Here is a 17,383-nt window from a genome sequence, read left to right as displayed (position 1 = left end):
ATTCTTTATTTTCTTGGCAGATGTCCCTGTCCAGGGAGGCATTCCTTATTCATACTTCTCATTTGTACAAGTTTGGATATTTAACGAAGCACTTCAGGTTAAATACCATGCTCCAGGGTAAGGGGGCAGCACCTCATTTGGGAATTGATCCCATGACCTGTTGGTTAAAAACCCCATTCCTTATTAAAAATGCCACACTACTCCTACAAGCCAACCTCCAGCACCCATCAGTTCTAAAATTGCAGTGTTAAATCAACTTTTACAGAGTGCAAATGGTTCCTATTTTCCAAGAGTTTAATGAACACTGGACATTTTACTATACACAAGCATTGAGCTCTTACATGTGTTCATATTGGGTATATTTAGCAAGTTATATAGAAATGACATATTGACTATGTACCTACTTATCCTACAAAGCAGGAATAAATCTGTGTGAAACTAGCACTGGAGGCTGCATTCCTGCACTGAAGCAGTTCCAGCATTAGGACTGTCCCATGCTGAAGTGGGTACAGGGTGGGGGAGAGGGGGTGGAATTGAGGTTTGGATGCAGGCTGTCTCAGGCAGCAGTACATCCAGAAGCTGGTGGCTGAATGCCCCGAGCCTTCGGCCCAGCCTCCAAAACCACACTGGGAAACCAAAGAAGGAAGTAACTTCTGGCTAGAAAGAGCAGGCTCATTGTCTTTTAACGTGAGCTGGATATTCCCTTGCTCAGCCATGTGTGTGTGTGTGTGTGTGATAGTGGCGGGGTAGGGGGTGGGGGGAAATCTAGGCCCAAAGAGACTGTGGGCGCTCTGGCGGTTAACCAACGGGGGTTGGCCCCCAACTTCTAGTGAACCTCCCTATGCTCAAACCTGACCACATCAAGACAACACAGCTCCAAAAGACCTAATCACACAATGCAAGCTATGTTATTTCACTCTCAGCTCTCTTTTATAACAACATTTCAACTCAGTATCTGCATAACGCTTTCACTGTGCAATGAAATTCTCCTGAAAGGCACTATAAATCATGTGAGAGATGTGTTGTCTTCTGCCAAATATTAATGATTACCACTACTGGGCCCACACTTTGTCAAACCTATTACAAAAGGGTTACTACATAATATCAACCTATGGGGAATTTAGATATTATGGGAAAGAGTTTTTGGAGTGTTACAGGTTCTTGTTTTTTTTTTTTCAAGCAAAATAGAGCAAAATAAGCTGCTTTAAATAACTTGCATGCATTCATGATAATTCCACAAAGGACGTGCTATTATACTGTAGAGCACAATTATATAAATTACATCGGACAGTCACAGTAGAAAATAACTCATCAGCAAGACCTCTTGATCATTCACAGGACCACAACTGATGACTAAGATCAAATTTCAGACACATGATTGCTGATCAGCACACTAACACAACCCTTGTACTAACCACTGATTAAGTTAAAAATAAATCTCATGCTTAATATATGGAGGAGACACAGAGCCAGCCAGCAGACTCGTAAACCAACATAGAGCTGAAGTCCTTCAGACACTGTAGGACTTCACATCGGCGAACAAGTTGACAGGATACTCAAAAGACCACGTAGGTAAACTGGGCATGTGCAGAGCTGGACACAGCAAACAACAATACAGGGAGACCAACCACACTATTCATCCCATTCAAACCTATTGTTTGTATGTGATGAACAACATCAGAAACATCTACAAGGACACATGTGTGATGTGTCCCTACCCAGTCTAATGGCGAATACCATACCTGAGCACTTTTTTGCAGCACAAAGATTACGCTCTCACAGGTACACTTTGCTGCAGTTTTTAAATCAAATGTCCACTGGGGGTGCTAAAGGGAAGCTTGGACTTTAACTGAGGGGAGAGGAGGCACCTATGCTCAGGACAACTGCCGTGACAACTCCACTGGTTTAGAGCAGTGGTTAGCACGTCAGATTCTCCCATTTACAGCAGATTTATTGTAAATAAAACAAATATCAAACTGTATTAAATCAAAACTAATCAAGCAGGAGGGTCCAGTGGGTTTTGGAAAAGGCAATCTTCATTCCTATTCTTAATTAATGTTATTTTCTGATGATAAATTTGCATAGCCACAACATGACGTTAGTCTACCTAATACGTAGAAATGGGAGGGTATGTTACATTCATTAATTTACTAGCCCTAGTGGACATTTCATTTTAAAACTGCAGCAAAATGTCCCTGTGAGAATTAAATTTTTCTTCCGTAAACAAGAGCTCAGAGGTACATATATGCCATGAGAATGAGCTGAAGTTTCAGCTTGTGCTCCTCCAAAGCCCTGAATAATTGGTCAATCTGATAATCTGGTCATTTTAGTGTCAGGTCACATTCACAGGACAGTCCTGGATGCAGAAACAGAGGCTGGAGGAGCCAGTCTATCTAAAATATTTATTATTGGACAACCAACTAGGACCAACATAGAGTACAAAAGGAGGCATGCATTTTGTTCAAAAACCCCCTATCCCCCTCTCCCCTCGCTCAGTGTTTCACATAGTATATTTAGATGCTTTTTGTCTTTATAAAATCTGATTATTTTAAGAGCTAAAAAGACCACTGAACAGCCACAAGGCTTGGCAGCAACTACCAAGCTGAAATTCTAGATCCCTACAGCAAACCTTACTGCACAAGAACCACGAGAGACAGTTAGCCAGACTGATATTACTTCCAAGAGGCTCATATACCTCTTATGAATGAAGCCTGTCAAAAAACGGCCTGAATAAGCACTTCATAAAGCGTGCGTGGCTCTACAGCTCTACATATTCATAAGTGACAACGGCAGTTATGAATATGTAGTAGTTTGCGCCCATGCATTCTTCATGATATGTTAAACTGACAGCACAAGCCTCAAACATATAGAGGCACATATTTCAGCTGCCAACTGGTACTCTTTCAAGTACAAATACAGTCTTCTTTTCCTTTTCAAGTCTGTTAACAAAACATTCTGCTTGTGATTTCAAGTTAACTGAAAGGGATGTATTCAATGTAAATGGACCTAAGCGTACTATTACCCCACTGAAATGTGTTTGCCAAAAAAAAGGCACGTCTTGTTTTGCATTTTTAGAAATCTATTTATTTATGGGCCAATTGTTTCCAAATTCAAGTGACGTTTTTATTATTATTCAGCCAACTCTGAAAGAGACAGGCGGCTTTGGAAACTGGGCTGCTTGCCTTCTTACTTGGCCCTATAAACGTTTCCTTGGAAACCGGGGTACCCGTACAACGACCCCCACAGCATGGGTCAAAGTGCGGCAAAGCAAATGAGCCTTCATGTGCCCCGCGCACCCTCCACAAATCACAGGCCAACAAACCCACAGAGAGCTCCCAATCCCAAAGCCCAAACTTAGGGGGAGGAGCCACTCAGCCAAAACAACATTACCCCCAACCCCCCCGACTCCCCTACCTCAAAAGGCTATAATGACACAGAATTTGATAAACATATATCTGCACTGATGAAACCGAAGTTTGTTGTAGTTTTGTTGTGAAAGCATTAATAATAGAAAATGCATTGAATAGAGATGACACTGCCTGGACATCCAGCCAGCCCAAAGGACATCACCTTCCAGGTGAGGAGTAGATGATATTGCTTCATTTTTCCAAGGTGCTGTTGGAGTGTCTTTACCACTGAACCATTGAACCACCATTGAACCACGAGATTACACCACACCTCATCATATTAGCACCACATGTGCTAATATCAGAGATATTAGCACAACGTAACATACAGGTAGTGAACCAGTAATACCAGCAGGCCTGTTTATGTCTATGCAAACAGTATTGTATGTGTGCGTGCATGTGCCGGAGTGTTAAAACGTAAGTGTATCTGTGTGTGTCTGTGTGCACATGAGCGTGTGTGCATGTATGTATGTGTGCATGTGTGTGTGCGTGTGTATGTGTGTGTGTGTGTGAGTGTGTGCATGGGCCTGTATGTGTGTGTGTCTGTATGTCTGTGTGTGAGTGTGTGGTGAGTGAGGTGAATGACTGGGATACGCAAGGTCGGTTGTTCTAATCCCGGTGCAGCCACAATAAGATCCGCAAAGCCGTTGGGCCCTTGAGCAAGGCCCTTAACCCTGCATTGCTCCAGGGGAGGATTGTCTCCTTCTTAGTCAAATCAACTGTACGTAGCTCTGGATAAGAGCGTCTGCTAAATGCCAATAATGTAATGTAATGTAATGTAATGTAATGTGTGTGTGTGTGTGTGTGCGTGTCTGTGTGTGTGTGTGACTATGGGTATGTATGTGTGTGTGTCCAGCTCAAAGAGCTTTCTCACCCTGGAAGGCAGTAGCATGGCTGGTTAAGAGGTATTTGACCTCATAGCTGTAGGCGGCGATGTTCTGCAGGGTCTCTCTCTGGACTGCTGCCTTGTAGCTCTCTTCCATCTTGCGAGTGCAGCAGGTGGGGCCACTGTGTTGGCAGATCTGCAGCTTCGCATCATCTGAGGGGTACAAATAATACATATAGGGATATCAAGTACACATGTACCCATACAAAATACCCCACAAACATTTGTATTATGGATATTCATGCTCACACACATAAGCAAACACATACTCTCATTCTCTCTCTCTCTCTCTCTCTCTCTCTCTCTCTCTCTCTCTCTCTTTCTCATTAGGTGGTGATGTATTCCTCCTCAATTGTAGTAGTAGTCATAATAAGCCAACTCTGTCCCTGGGAAAACAATAGATCTACTGACAAGGCCTACAAGCCAACATAACGTCAGCACTGAACCAAAATAAAATGCAAGGTCAAAACGTTCATATCTCTCACAAAATAAATTACATGATGACATCAACCCCCCCCCCCCCCCCAAAATAATAAGTCTACTATTAAATCTCAACGCTCAAGGGTGTGAAGAGGGGTGTCTTGTCCCCCCAACTTGGTTTTGCTGTGAAACTGGAACCGGAGACACTGGTCCCCAGGGCTCCGGGGACCTGTGCCCCCCTTTCCAAATCCGTCCCTGAAACACAATAGGCTGCACCCCGAGTCGGAGCAGTACGGTCGCTTAATTACCCGCAGAGATTTCGCCCAAGCACCAGCTGCGATCATCCCCGCAGAGTGAAGTCACCGCTGACCCCCTCCTCCACCCCGACACCCCGCACACCCCCCCCCCCCCCCCCTCCCGGCTGGCTCCCCGCCCCGTGTTATCTCCGGCATGAAACCGATACCCGGGGACCTCGCCATCCACGCTGGTCCGGAACCAGACGGAGAAAGTGCTTCAGAAATAGACTGTGGCCTCACAGGCTGGAGCTCCGGGGGGGAGCAGAATTTTGTGAGCGCGCTACAGCTAACCCAGAGCACAGGGGCAACGGCCCAGAAGGCACGCACGGCTGCAACACCCAAGGTCATCGTCCGTAAAAATTCATTTTGTATACTGATTCAAATCGAGCATTTTGTGTCCATAACATAATGACATAATGCTGGTGGTTCTGTGGATTAGCTCATGAATACTGACGGGTTTTTGCAAAGCATCAAGCAACGTGTCATAGATCAAACCAATCCCGGCAATCGAGCTGCAATGAGAACCGAGAATATCAAGTATGTGATGTTTTCAGCATAGCAGTGGCATGAATTACACCATTCCAATGGCAGGCGAAGCAGTTCAACGTCTTTCATTAAAAGGGGAATTGTGAGCCATTAAAATAGGAGGCTGTAATCTTTCCATGGTGGAACCACCATGTATAAAAAGCTGAAAATCTACACTTTAACCAATTGTTTTATTTAATAGTTTGATTACAAATCTAAAATTGTAGGAGTACAGAGCCAAATCAAGAAAATATACTTGTCCTTAAATCTTAACTTAATTTTCTGTCTTAAATAATTAACTTAAACTTAATTTCATTTGACCCAAGACTTATGGTGCTCACTGTATATTTAAATCTAAAATATTATAGTGTTGATCATTTTATACATACAGTACATGAAAAATATATTTAAATACATTTTTATATTTATTTCTTACATACAGTATATTGCACAATATAAATAGATGTTGAATTCCATGCAATATATTTAAATATATTCATTTTCCTGAAATAAAATCGACTCCATAGCCCTGAACCTGCCTCCTCAGACTTTGCACAATTAAAATACAGAGGGACACATACTCTACCTGTACACAAACCTGCCTTTCTTCCAGACTGTTGTAAACTGTGTCTGTACTACTGATAATTTTATCTTTAATCATCCTCAAAGGTATTTATATTTTTGAATGTTGCTTACAATGAGTCCAATGTCAAAGGCAGGACACATTGACCTGTGGAAGTTTTAAAAGGTTAAAGGTCAAATGGGACAATATTGCAAAGACTTTATTTGACAAAAATAAAAGTGTTATAAGGAAACCAGATTCAGTTCACCGATCAAAGAGAAAACCAGGAAATTTCTGTAATGATGATAAGTATACAGTATATATTTTTTCAAAAAATCTACATTTTCTGAAGTGGCTTTTTGATTTACTCTCAATGCAGGAATAAACCTCCATAAATGCAGGTAATTAATTCTGGTCTCTCAGATGTTTTTTTTTTTCTGCCTCGGCCCAGGAAGTGTTTTTCACTTTGATGTACTCCTCTCCTTCAAAGCTGCAGGGTATTTACTCAATATTGATTTGCTGTGCTTGGGAGGGATCGTGTTGAAAGAAAACATTTCTCCGGCAGGGTCTGCCACATACCTGAATTTTTTGGATCCCCCTGAATCGCGGCTGAAATGTTTGTTTTTCGGACTTCAGTTGAGCGATAACCACAGCGTACAGAGGCCAGGTTGAGAGTGGGATGAGGGGGGGCTGCAAGCGGTCTGTTGGATGTGGTCATGAGAGTATCCCCTGGGAGGTATTTTTTTGTGGAGGGTTACGCCACAGAGAGCAGTCTGTATCCAGATATCTGTCTGGCTGAGCAAGGCCTGATGTTTAGCTCCTGAGATGACTTCTCTCACTCATCCATAGCAGACTCCTGTTGCCTCTCCTCCTGTTAGAAACCCCATCACAAAGTCCTGTTCCCTCTCCTCCTGTTATAAACTCCATCACAGTGTCCTGTTCCCTCTCTTCCTGTTATAAACTCCATCACAGTGTCCTGTTCCCTCTCCTCCTGTTATAAACTCCATCACAGTGTCCTGTTCCGTGTCTCGTCCTGTTATAATCTACATCACAGAGTCCTGTTCCCTTTTTACTCTTGTTATAAACTCCATTGCATACTCCTGTTCCATCTCCTCCTGTTATAAACTCAATCACAGTATCTTGTTCCCTCTCTCCTCCTGTTATAAACTTTATCACAGTATCTTGTTCCCTCTCTCCTCCTGTTATAAACTCCTTTGCATACTCCTGTTCCCTCTCCTCATGCTATAAACTCCATCGCAGTATCCCCTTCCCTCTCATCCTGTTATAAACTCCATCACAGTCCTCTGTTCCCTCACTTATCTGTTGATAAAAACTCCATCACAGACTCCTGCTATCTCCTTCCCCCTGTTATAAACTCACTCACAGATGTCTGCTACTTGTCTCTAGTGTAGTGGAGGAATTCTCACCTATCTGTCAAAAGAACAGTAGCTTGTCCTGTTTAAAACTTGATAATAAACTGGGCAACGCTAATGACCCAAGAGAAAACTAACTTAATTATCGACCTTTAACATTCTGAAGTCATTGTTACTGATGAGTCCATTCCCCATAATTAATACCGCATAACAGCATATGTTTTTCATTATATTTGAATGAATATATACAAAAAGCATAATTAACTAGAGACAATGTGTCCAACATTCTCCTTAACAGTGTACAACATCCAGCTCTACCCAGTGCAAACCTTAAGTGTCATTACAATATTAACAATGGAACATGGAACTTATTATCAATTACATTTGCAAAGTGCCTGAAGTGGCTTTTTTGCTGGAGGAAAGAGCAGTGTTACTTATTCATATGCTTATTTTTTAACTCACATTGGGAAAATAATGCTTAGCATCCAGTCCAAGCAGGTGGGCCAAGTCTCACTCGTCTTAAAAAGGAATGCTCTATCACATCACACAGATGAACTAACCCCTCAGACACACAAACCAACTGGGAGAGAAGAGAAACAACTGTGGTGATAGTGCTATCAGACACCTATGAAGACTGTACTATAACTGCAGTTAAGAGCAGTGAAAAGAAGCGATATATAATACTGTGCAAAAGTTTTAGGCAGGTGTGATAAAAAATGCTGTCAAATAAGAATATAAATGTAAATAGTTTATTTTAATCAATTAACAAAATGCATGAACAGAAGAAGTGAATGAACAGACGACAAATCTGAATCAAATCAATATTTGGTGTGACCACCCTTTGCCTTCCAAACAGCATAAATTCTTCTCGGTATACTTGCACACAGTTTTTGAAGGAACTCAGCAGGTAGGTTGTTCCAAATATCTTGGAGAACTAGCCACGGTTCTTCTGTAGATTTAGGCAGCCTCAAATGCTTGTCTCATCATATAATCCCAGACAGACTCGATGATGTTGAGATCAGGGCTCTGTGGGACCGATACCATCACTTCCAGGACTTGTTCTTCTTTATGCTGAAGATAGTTCTTAATGACATTGGCTGTATGCTTGGGGTCGTTGTCCTGCTGCAGAATAAGTTTAGGGCCAATCAGATGCCTCCCTGATGGTATTACATGATGGATAAATATCTGCCTGTACTTCTCTGCATTGAGGAGAACATTCATTCTGGCCAAGAAATGCAGCCCCAAACTTGCAAGGAACCTCCACCATGCTTCACTGTTGCCTGCAGACACTCATACTTCTACTGCTCTCCAGCCCTTCGGCAAACAAACTGCCTTCTGTTATAGCCTTTTCACATTTTGACTCCAGAGTCCAGAGAACCTGCTGCCATTTTTCTGAACCCCAGTTCCTGTGCTTTCGTGCATAGTTGAGTCGCTTGGCCTTGTTTCCACATCGGAGGTATGGCTTTTTGGCTGTAATTCTTCCATGAAGACCACTTCTGACCAGACTTCTCCGCACAGTAGATGGGTGTACCTGGGTCCCACTGGTTTCTGCCAATTCTGAACTGATGGCACTGCTGGACATCTTCTGATTGCGAAGGGAAGTAAGCATGATGTGTCTTTCATCTGCTGCACTAAGTTTCCTTGGCTGACCACTGCGTCGACGGTCCTCAACGTTGCCCATTTCTTTATGCTTCTTCAACAGAGCTTGGACAGCACATCCGGAAACCCCTGTCTGCCTTGCAATTTCTGCCTGGGAGAGACCTTGCTGAACTACCTTGTGTCTTGTTGCTGTGCTCAGTCTTGCCATGGTGTTAGTTAATGATTGTGTTTCAACCAACATTGATGATCATTAGCTCCTGTTTGGTATAATTGGTTAATCACACACCTGCCTATATGCCTACAGAATCCCTGACTTTGTAGAATAATTGATGCTGGTTTGAAGGGAAAGGGTGGTAACACCAAATATTGATTTGATTTAGATCTTCCTTCTGTTCACTCACTTTTCATTTTGTTAATTGATAAAAATTAACTATTGACATTTCTATTTTTGAAAGCATTCTTACTTCATAGCATTTTTTCATACCTGCCTAAAACCTTTGCACAGTACTGTATATACCGGCAGAGGGGAGCGGCTTGGACTCGATGTGCGAAACTAATGGAAGTGGGATGGGGTAGCAGGAGGCTCCTGACCGCTCTAAAAACTATCTATCTCAGTTTTTATATACAATTATCTCACCAGTCCACCTTCCATTAAGCGCATGCTGTGATGTATGAATTGAACAGGCCATTTGACAGAATGACAGGAAAGGGCAAATTTGAACAGTGGAATAAATTGCGGACAGTGAGCAGGTGTGTTCATATGTGGGGCAGGCTGCTCAATCTTCCACAACACAGATGCGTTCGTATTCCGTTACTCAGCCAACAGTAGAACACCGCTACATGCTGGGGCAAAAGTGGCTAAAGAGTGGAGCTTTCATGAATACCTAACAAACAATAGACAGAGAAAGGGGAGACGATGAATTAAGAGATTTCACACTGCTGTGTAAGCCACCTTAATACCAGCTTTGCCCCAACAGTTGCCTTCGCTTCAGTCTGAAAGGGGCCCGTCTGCAGGCATATTGGCACTTAGCTGGCTCTTTAAAGCTGACTCTACCACTGAGATTGCTTAAAGCAGTGTGATACTGCAGTGTGAATGGAACCTGTCAATCACTGCTAGCTTTGGCCAGTGCAGTGTGAATGGTACTGGGGAGTGCTGGAGGTGTGGACGCCAAACAGAGGCTAAATCTTTTCAGTGGCAACAAATCACAGGCTTGTTTTATGTTGAGTGAAGTTAAAGAAGATATTGAGCTTCAGATCAGCAGAAACGCAGAACATTGTGTCAAGGTTATGAGCATAAAAACGGGGATGCTTGTTCATTTATCACTTTTAGGACCACTGCGATTCACCAGAGACATCAGAGACTCTGCAGAGATTTGATATGACCGGGTTCATTTTAACCCTTAACACATCATAACATAACATAATATGGTGACGATAACACACCATTCAGCCCAGGAATGCTTGCCTTTTCCTACTAGTAAAGTGTACCCAATGCACAGTTTACTTTTAAACATTTTTAAAAGCTAGATAGTATCAAGCCTGGTTTTGAAGTTTCTGCCCTCACTTTCTGCATGGAATGCAATGGAATTGTAGAACACTGACTTCGAATTTTGTAAACATTCTAAAAAACCTACTTGTCAAAGGGTTAAGTGGAACGTGAAAGAACCAAATTGGAAAACCTGTGGCAACGTTGTATATCAATGAGGATTATCTCCCCAAAGACCTTGCATTGATACATTCCACATCACAACATCAGCACGCAATCACTCTATGGTTCCTCTGGCTCAGAATCACCGCACAGGAGCAGTCGTAACTTTTAAAAATAATCCCCACATAAGCAACTTTGAAGCATTGCTCTTCTAAGGCACACACTGGCAGTGGCACAGGCAAACTCTTCATTAATTGAAAGCCCTTGGAATAAAAATTAGGTGTCTACAAAACACTGGAATCAAAGTTTTACTGTAGTCAGTATAAATCCGGATTTATGATCAGTAGAAAATCTTACTAACATCAAACTTTGACAATGACTTGAAACCACATGCATTCTCATACATTTTCTAAAATATAAGAAAACGCATACAGATTCCATGTGGTTTCCTTTTTAAAACAACTAAGTAAGCTCTGTTGTTTAAAATCTGCACTGCTAGGGTATATTTATAAGAAAATCTTAGGGGTCAGGGGTTTACACAGTTACTTTATTTTATGTTTCTGTGATAGAACAAAAAGGCAGCCAGTTGGAAAATAAGGCTGGTCTGGCCAGCTAGTTTGAAAAGAACAATTGGTGACTATCCCCTTTTTTCCTAATGAAGAGAAACTCATTAGGTATCCTCAGCCCCTACCCTGCTCCACCACTTCTTCAGTCTAACCCGCAGGACCAGCCAGACTCTCATTCTTTGAGCGGACTGGAGTTTCACAGCGTCAGAACTCGCGTTGCTTTGCTTGGCGTTTGATCTGAAAAGTCGCTCCAGAATCCCCCGCCCCTTTCACCCCTTCCCCAGTGGAAGTGCTTTGAAGAGAGGGCCGCTAGGTTTTACCCAGGGTAAACTTATCCAGATTCCTGAAAACACAAACAAACACCAAACAAGTGGCGTGATGATCTCAAGGCGCTCTTTCGCCAGACCCGGGTGCCTTAATGGGTGTAAGAATGAACAGATGCTCCACAGTGAACTCCACAGCTCTGTCTGGGTGCTGAGACGTGGGGAAAGCACAATTAGCAGGGCAGTCATGTCCAACACCTTCACTTCACTGGCCAAAAAGGATCAGGTTACTGGCCCCTTATTCAAAGTGATGGTGACCATGCAACCAAACTAAAAATATTTTTACTTTTATTTGACTATGAAGTCATATTGAGATTAAGAACACTTTCAATGAGACATAGCCAAGACAGAGCAAAAGCAGTAAGTAAAGCCAACAACAACAACAACAACAACAACAACATTAGTATCTGAGATTTAAGGAGAGCTTATAAGAAAAATAACTCAAAGCTGTCTTTTCGTGTTTGCCTTGAATATGTGAGGGAGTACAGATCCCTCTGCTGTTAATAATAAAATTACACAGTACCTGAGAAAGGTTGAACTCTCCCAGTGTTACGTTTCAGGAGCCGTAGAATATCAAATGATTCTAAAGGAAGCTCCTATTGCTCTCCTGCAGTACAGTGTGTCCAATAGAGGATAAAACAGACGCCGACATGGCATTGGAGGACTGAAGAACTGCAGTGTCGGGGGAGGCCATGGCTCAGTGATACCAAAGGGAAAAGGTTTAGAAATAAAAATGTTCAAATTCTCACTTCTGCCAGCCCTCATTTGCGTTTCTACAATATATACTGATTAACTGGGCCATTTCATTCCTTGTTTTTTTTTGTTTTTTGTTTTTTTGGAGGGGGGGGTTATTTTCTTTTTTTAATTACAGATCGGTAGCACTTCTCTAGTTGCGCATTTTCTGTCCGCATCCCTTCCATTCTTGACAAAGCAAGCCACAAGGACCTCTCTGCCAGCGCTGTAAAAAATAAATCTTGTTTCAACTGAAAAAAGTAAATGCCAAAAAAATTTAAGCTATGTGAACTTAAACGTGTTTTCTCAAGTTTCAATTAACTTGACATTTTCAGGCACATTGTTAAGGCACAGTGTTGACAAAAACTTTTTTTAACTGAAACAATAATTGTTTTTACAGTCTGGTGACCGATCATCTAACCCTGACTGTGATATAAAGCATATCTTGGTTTCAACTGCATCCCTAGACCTGCTCCTCGATGCCTACACTGAGATGTGGCCATGACTTCAGTATGTGGTCTACCCCAGGGTGGCTCAATGCCCACTATACAGCACTGATGTGCATTTGGATGGACCATCCCACTCTAGTATAAGGGACATGAAACAGTCTGACAGACAAGCAAAGCTTGCTGGATCAGCCGCTCTAGAACTGGAGTGAACTCATTCCAAATCCAAAGGGAACGTAGCCATAACTATATGGGCTACTTTTGAAATGTTGTGAAACGGAAAATGAAATGTTTTGAAATGTATTTTCTTTTGAATGACTTTGAATGACTTCACCCCCCTTCTGTCAAACATACTCAATCATAGATAAAAAGAAAATAATCCCACCAGAAAATAAATAAATAAAAATAAGAATTGCAAAATGCCACACCACATAGTTTAGAGGAGGGGAGAGGGGCGTTAGCTCAGCCTTGGAAATGATAACCGCCTCATGTGCTTTTAAACTCAAACTGTCCAGGGAATGTTTTTCAGTCATGTCAACAGTGCTGTATTTAACCCCAACCACAGGACTCAGTGTCAGGCCTCAGTGGCATTACTGTGGCTGTCTGTTGCTCAGACTGATGGCGAGAGCCTCTTTTATTCCTGAACTGAATTAGATGTGGCCCATTCCAACTCGCTCCACTTCAAAATAGCTTCAAATGGGCTTCTTAATACGGAGGTAGGCCTATGAACTCACACTGTGAAAGGAGAATAATTGGAACTTTTGGATCTGGTGTGGCCCACCCATCAGTGCTGCATCTACCTTTCTTGCTCTTGATATAGCCCCTTCTCTCCCTCAAACTGAGTTCCAGTTTAATGGTCAGGGAGAACAGCCACATATGGTTTCTAAAGACTGCCAACAAAATCGGGCATGCAGGAGAAGCGTGTTTACATAAACACATCTGTCAGAGGTGTACTTTTCTTTGTCACTGGTACTTCAGTTGTCAGGTGGTCTCCCTTTTGTTACACCATATGAGGAAAAATGAACCTCATCTCCGTGCTCCACTTCAGCACCGCTACATGCAGAAAATATGCCGGTTGAAACCACCAAATTTGGTGGAATTTGTTGCGATTGAAATGTACTACTTTTGAGTTGGGAATTTCTATTTTCCCCTGCCGTATTATATTACCATTTTGCAGAAGTAGCTATTTTATTTCCCAACTGAATACCACTTGAATTGTTCTATTTTGTTACCCTGGAATCAACATCAATTATAAAGACCACGGTTATACAATTCCCTTGTTAGCTCCTGGTTTCATGGTGTGACAACAGTTAAACTGAAGAAATAACGTTTCTGTGTTATTTCTGAATGATGCTCATATTTATTTTCGATTTCCTTCATGCGACATGTGGACATTAAGCTGTGTATTTCCAGCCGGTGAGCTCACTGGATGCCTTTTTAGCGTCAACGAAGCTCGCTCTTGAGCGCTGAGTCATATGTCTGGGGTAGGCAAGTGGATGTCTCTGTCATAATTTGTCAAGTCGCCTTTCATAATGTAGCCTAATTTACATTTCACAGCGCGAGTGCTGTGAAATGCAATGCATTGGCTATTGATCCTGGAGCTGCTGCATCATATAGCCTACACATAAAGTTTGCAAAAATCACTTTAACGTAACTTAAAATATTTGTGTCAAACCTCATTGCTGTGGTAGCCTACTGAATATTAGTTACCACAATTTTCAACTTCACTCATTCTAAAATGTTTCATTCTGCCCGGATTACATTTGTCAGTTAGCCGACCTGACGGAATAGCGTATGGGTTGAAATAGTTGCGCGTCTGACACCAAAAAGCAATAGCATCCAAGCATGAGCCTTTCTTACGCACTAACCTGTCCCAGGTGTTTCGGGGACCCAGTTCAATGGACCAATGTGGCGCAGCTGGAAAGCCGTTTTCACTTCATGGCAGCTATGAGCTTTTACACGGGACACATTCACCAGCAGCGTGGATGACACCAAAATCCACCAAAAGTTAACGCGTGGAAGTATTCCTCGGGACATTGCAGCATGTCAATCCACAGATATCCAGGGAATGGTGTGGAAGAGATGACTATGCTAATAGTACAAAATGTGTAGTAATTAAACAACTGAGAGAGACACAGAGAGTAGAGAGAGAGAGAGAGAGAGAGAGAGAGAGAGAGAGAGAGAGAGAGAGAGAGAGAGAGAGAGAGAGAGAGAGAGAGAGAGAGAGAGAGAACAGTAAAATAGACCCTTGTCTTCAAAAGCGGTCTCTGACGGATATTCACAATGTTGAGTTAGGAAAGGGTAGGCTTGATCGTTTCCTCTCAGGAGTTTAAATCCTATGACAAAACAATATTGAAGACCGGTTTGCTTGCTGCCTGGTTTGTACTGCTTAGCGCGAGAGTAGGCTTGCTAAACTACTTGCATGCCTGCTGCCTCTCTCTCTCTCCCTCTCTCTCCCTCTCTCTCTCTCTCTCTCTCTCTCTCTCTCTCTCTCTCTCTCTCTCTCACACACACACACACACACACACGCACTCTCTCTCTCTCTCTCTCTCTCTCTCTCTCATTTGGATGACTCGGCTGACTCGGCAGAATAGAAGGTGGCACGGGTTCATTGGACCCTGTCGGAGCTAAGTTTTAAGGGGATTAATTCATAAGCGATTGTTCTCTGAGTTGGCATTTTTTGCATTGGTGAACAATGTTCAAGGTTTGGGGGGGTATTTCAGTAGTGGGGGAATGTCTATGCAAGGTCAATGAACTAGAACTAGCCTACTGTATTGAAGTCTTGGTAAGGTATCTTTGTATTGTTTTTGTGATTGTGTAGTTTGGTTACTTGCAATTTGTGTGCATGTGTGTGTTTGTGTGTTGATTTTATTTTACTCCTTTTTTCCTCTGTATGTGTGTGGGGGGTGGGGGTGTTGTAAGCATGTAATATGTCTAATTTATTGTTCTGCGTGTTTCTTTTATGTATCTCTCTTTCTCTCTCTCTCTCTCTCTCTCTCTCTCTCTCTCTCTCTCTCTCTCTCTCTCTCTCTCTTTCACATACACACACACACACACACACAACGGCCGGTTTTTAAAAAAAGATTATTGGCTTTTCACTATAATTAGTTTGACACTTGTCATATCTTGTTTAAAGCTACACTAAACAAATACAGATGCCCTGCAAATACATTAAAAACAGAGAATCCAGACAAAGCAGTGTGACTGATTGTCATATTTTTTCTTCCGTGAAAAAAGGCGCAGTTTATACTTTTCCAAAAAATTGCCCACAGCCTGAAGCAAAAATACCTGTTTAAATTGAAACCTGCTATTATTATTATTATTATTATTATTATTATTATTATTATTATTATCGTTATTATTATTATTATTATTATTATTATTAGTATTATTATTATTATTATCATTATCTTTCTATCTATCCATGCTATTTTAATTGTTGTTTTAAAATAGATTTATAGGCACTTCATGCAGCCCAGGCAGCAAACAGTGCCCACTAGCTGACCGTCATTGGCACAGCCATCCCCCCACAGCCATCCCCCCACTAGCTGACTGTCATCGGCATAGCCATCCCCCCACAGCTGATGGTGGTCTGATATATATGTGCTTGCTTTCCTGAAGGTCTAGGCTACATAAACCATCTTTTTTCTATTAGATAATTGTTTTTAGCAAACCGTTAATAAATGGGTGATGAACAAATTAGCTATATGTTGTATTAGTCGCTCATTGATAGTGCTATTTAATTTAATTTTGTTTGCTTATTTTACAAGGTTGTCCGGCTGAGGTTACAGTTGACGAACCAGATGCTCACCAGGCTAAGTGCAGCCTGGCATTACCAGAATACTTTCTGGCTTTAAGCATTGGGGCCATGGGCAAAGACATATGCTGCAGCCATTAAGCTGGCAGTCATAGATGTCATTATCATTATTATTATTATTATTATTATTATTATTATTATTATTATTCATTAACTTTATTTAACCAGGAAGTCTCATTGAGATCTGGAATTACTTTTCAAGAGCAACCTGGGCAAGTTAGCAGCCAACATAGTGTCAAAGTGTTATCTTCCAGCCTCAACACTAACTTCTCATCAAGGGAGTGTGACTGTTAGCTGTTAGAATGTTTACATATTCTGTTCGGATTGTCAGACGCTGCAATGGACATCTCATCAGAGTGGCGGCAAGTGCATCTAGACCCCTATAGACCTGGAGTAAATACATTTTCAGCTGCTTGAATATCTTGCATTTTTACCTGAAACTGTGCTTTACCTTATCCCTATGCTCAAGTCCAAGGGGCGTTCTTTGAAGTCACTACATCACCACACACCTTTCTGCAGGTCTGTTCTCTTGATGTTTCAATCAGCATCAGGTTTTCTCTTAATGTCCTGTCAGCTGCATGTTACTGCCTGCGGACCATACAATTGTTATGTGGTACCCATCAATATTTACAATAAATCTGTATTTACATTTTGTATGTGTTGTTGTCTCTCTGTTGGCCTTGCAGATTGCAGTATTCATTGCCCTGGAACAGTGACTCAGAAATGTAACTCTTAGGACTATGCCCCCTTGAGATTTCATGCATAATAGCAAGGGGGCAGCCA

At 41.9% G+C, this 17,383-nt stretch overlaps 1 protein-coding gene across 3 annotated transcripts in view; it reads right to left on the bottom strand.

Annotated features, from left to right (window-relative positions):
- LOC133129113 (glypican-5-like) overlaps positions 1-15,195 on the bottom strand; it is a 122,896-nt gene extending 107,701 nt beyond the window's left edge. For all 3 annotated transcript variants that reach the window (XM_061242955.1, XM_061242957.1, XM_061242956.1), the window contains exons 1-2: positions 14,652-15,195; positions 4,282-4,446 (exon numbers count right to left, since the gene is read on the bottom strand). In XM_061242955.1, the coding sequence (XP_061098939.1) occupies positions 4,282-4,446; positions 14,652-14,820 (334 nt within the window). In that variant the 5' untranslated portion in view covers positions 14,821-15,195. The remainder of the gene's footprint in view (positions 1-4,281; positions 4,447-14,651) is intronic.
- Between the last annotated feature and the right edge of the window lie 2,188 nt (positions 15,196-17,383).

Source organism: Conger conger, chromosome 5 (assembly GCF_963514075.1).
Source record: "Conger conger chromosome 5, fConCon1.1, whole genome shotgun sequence".
Lineage (NCBI taxonomy): Eukaryota > Metazoa > Chordata > Actinopteri > Anguilliformes > Congridae > Conger > Conger conger.
This window is presented reverse-complemented; position numbering and strand designations above follow the sequence as displayed.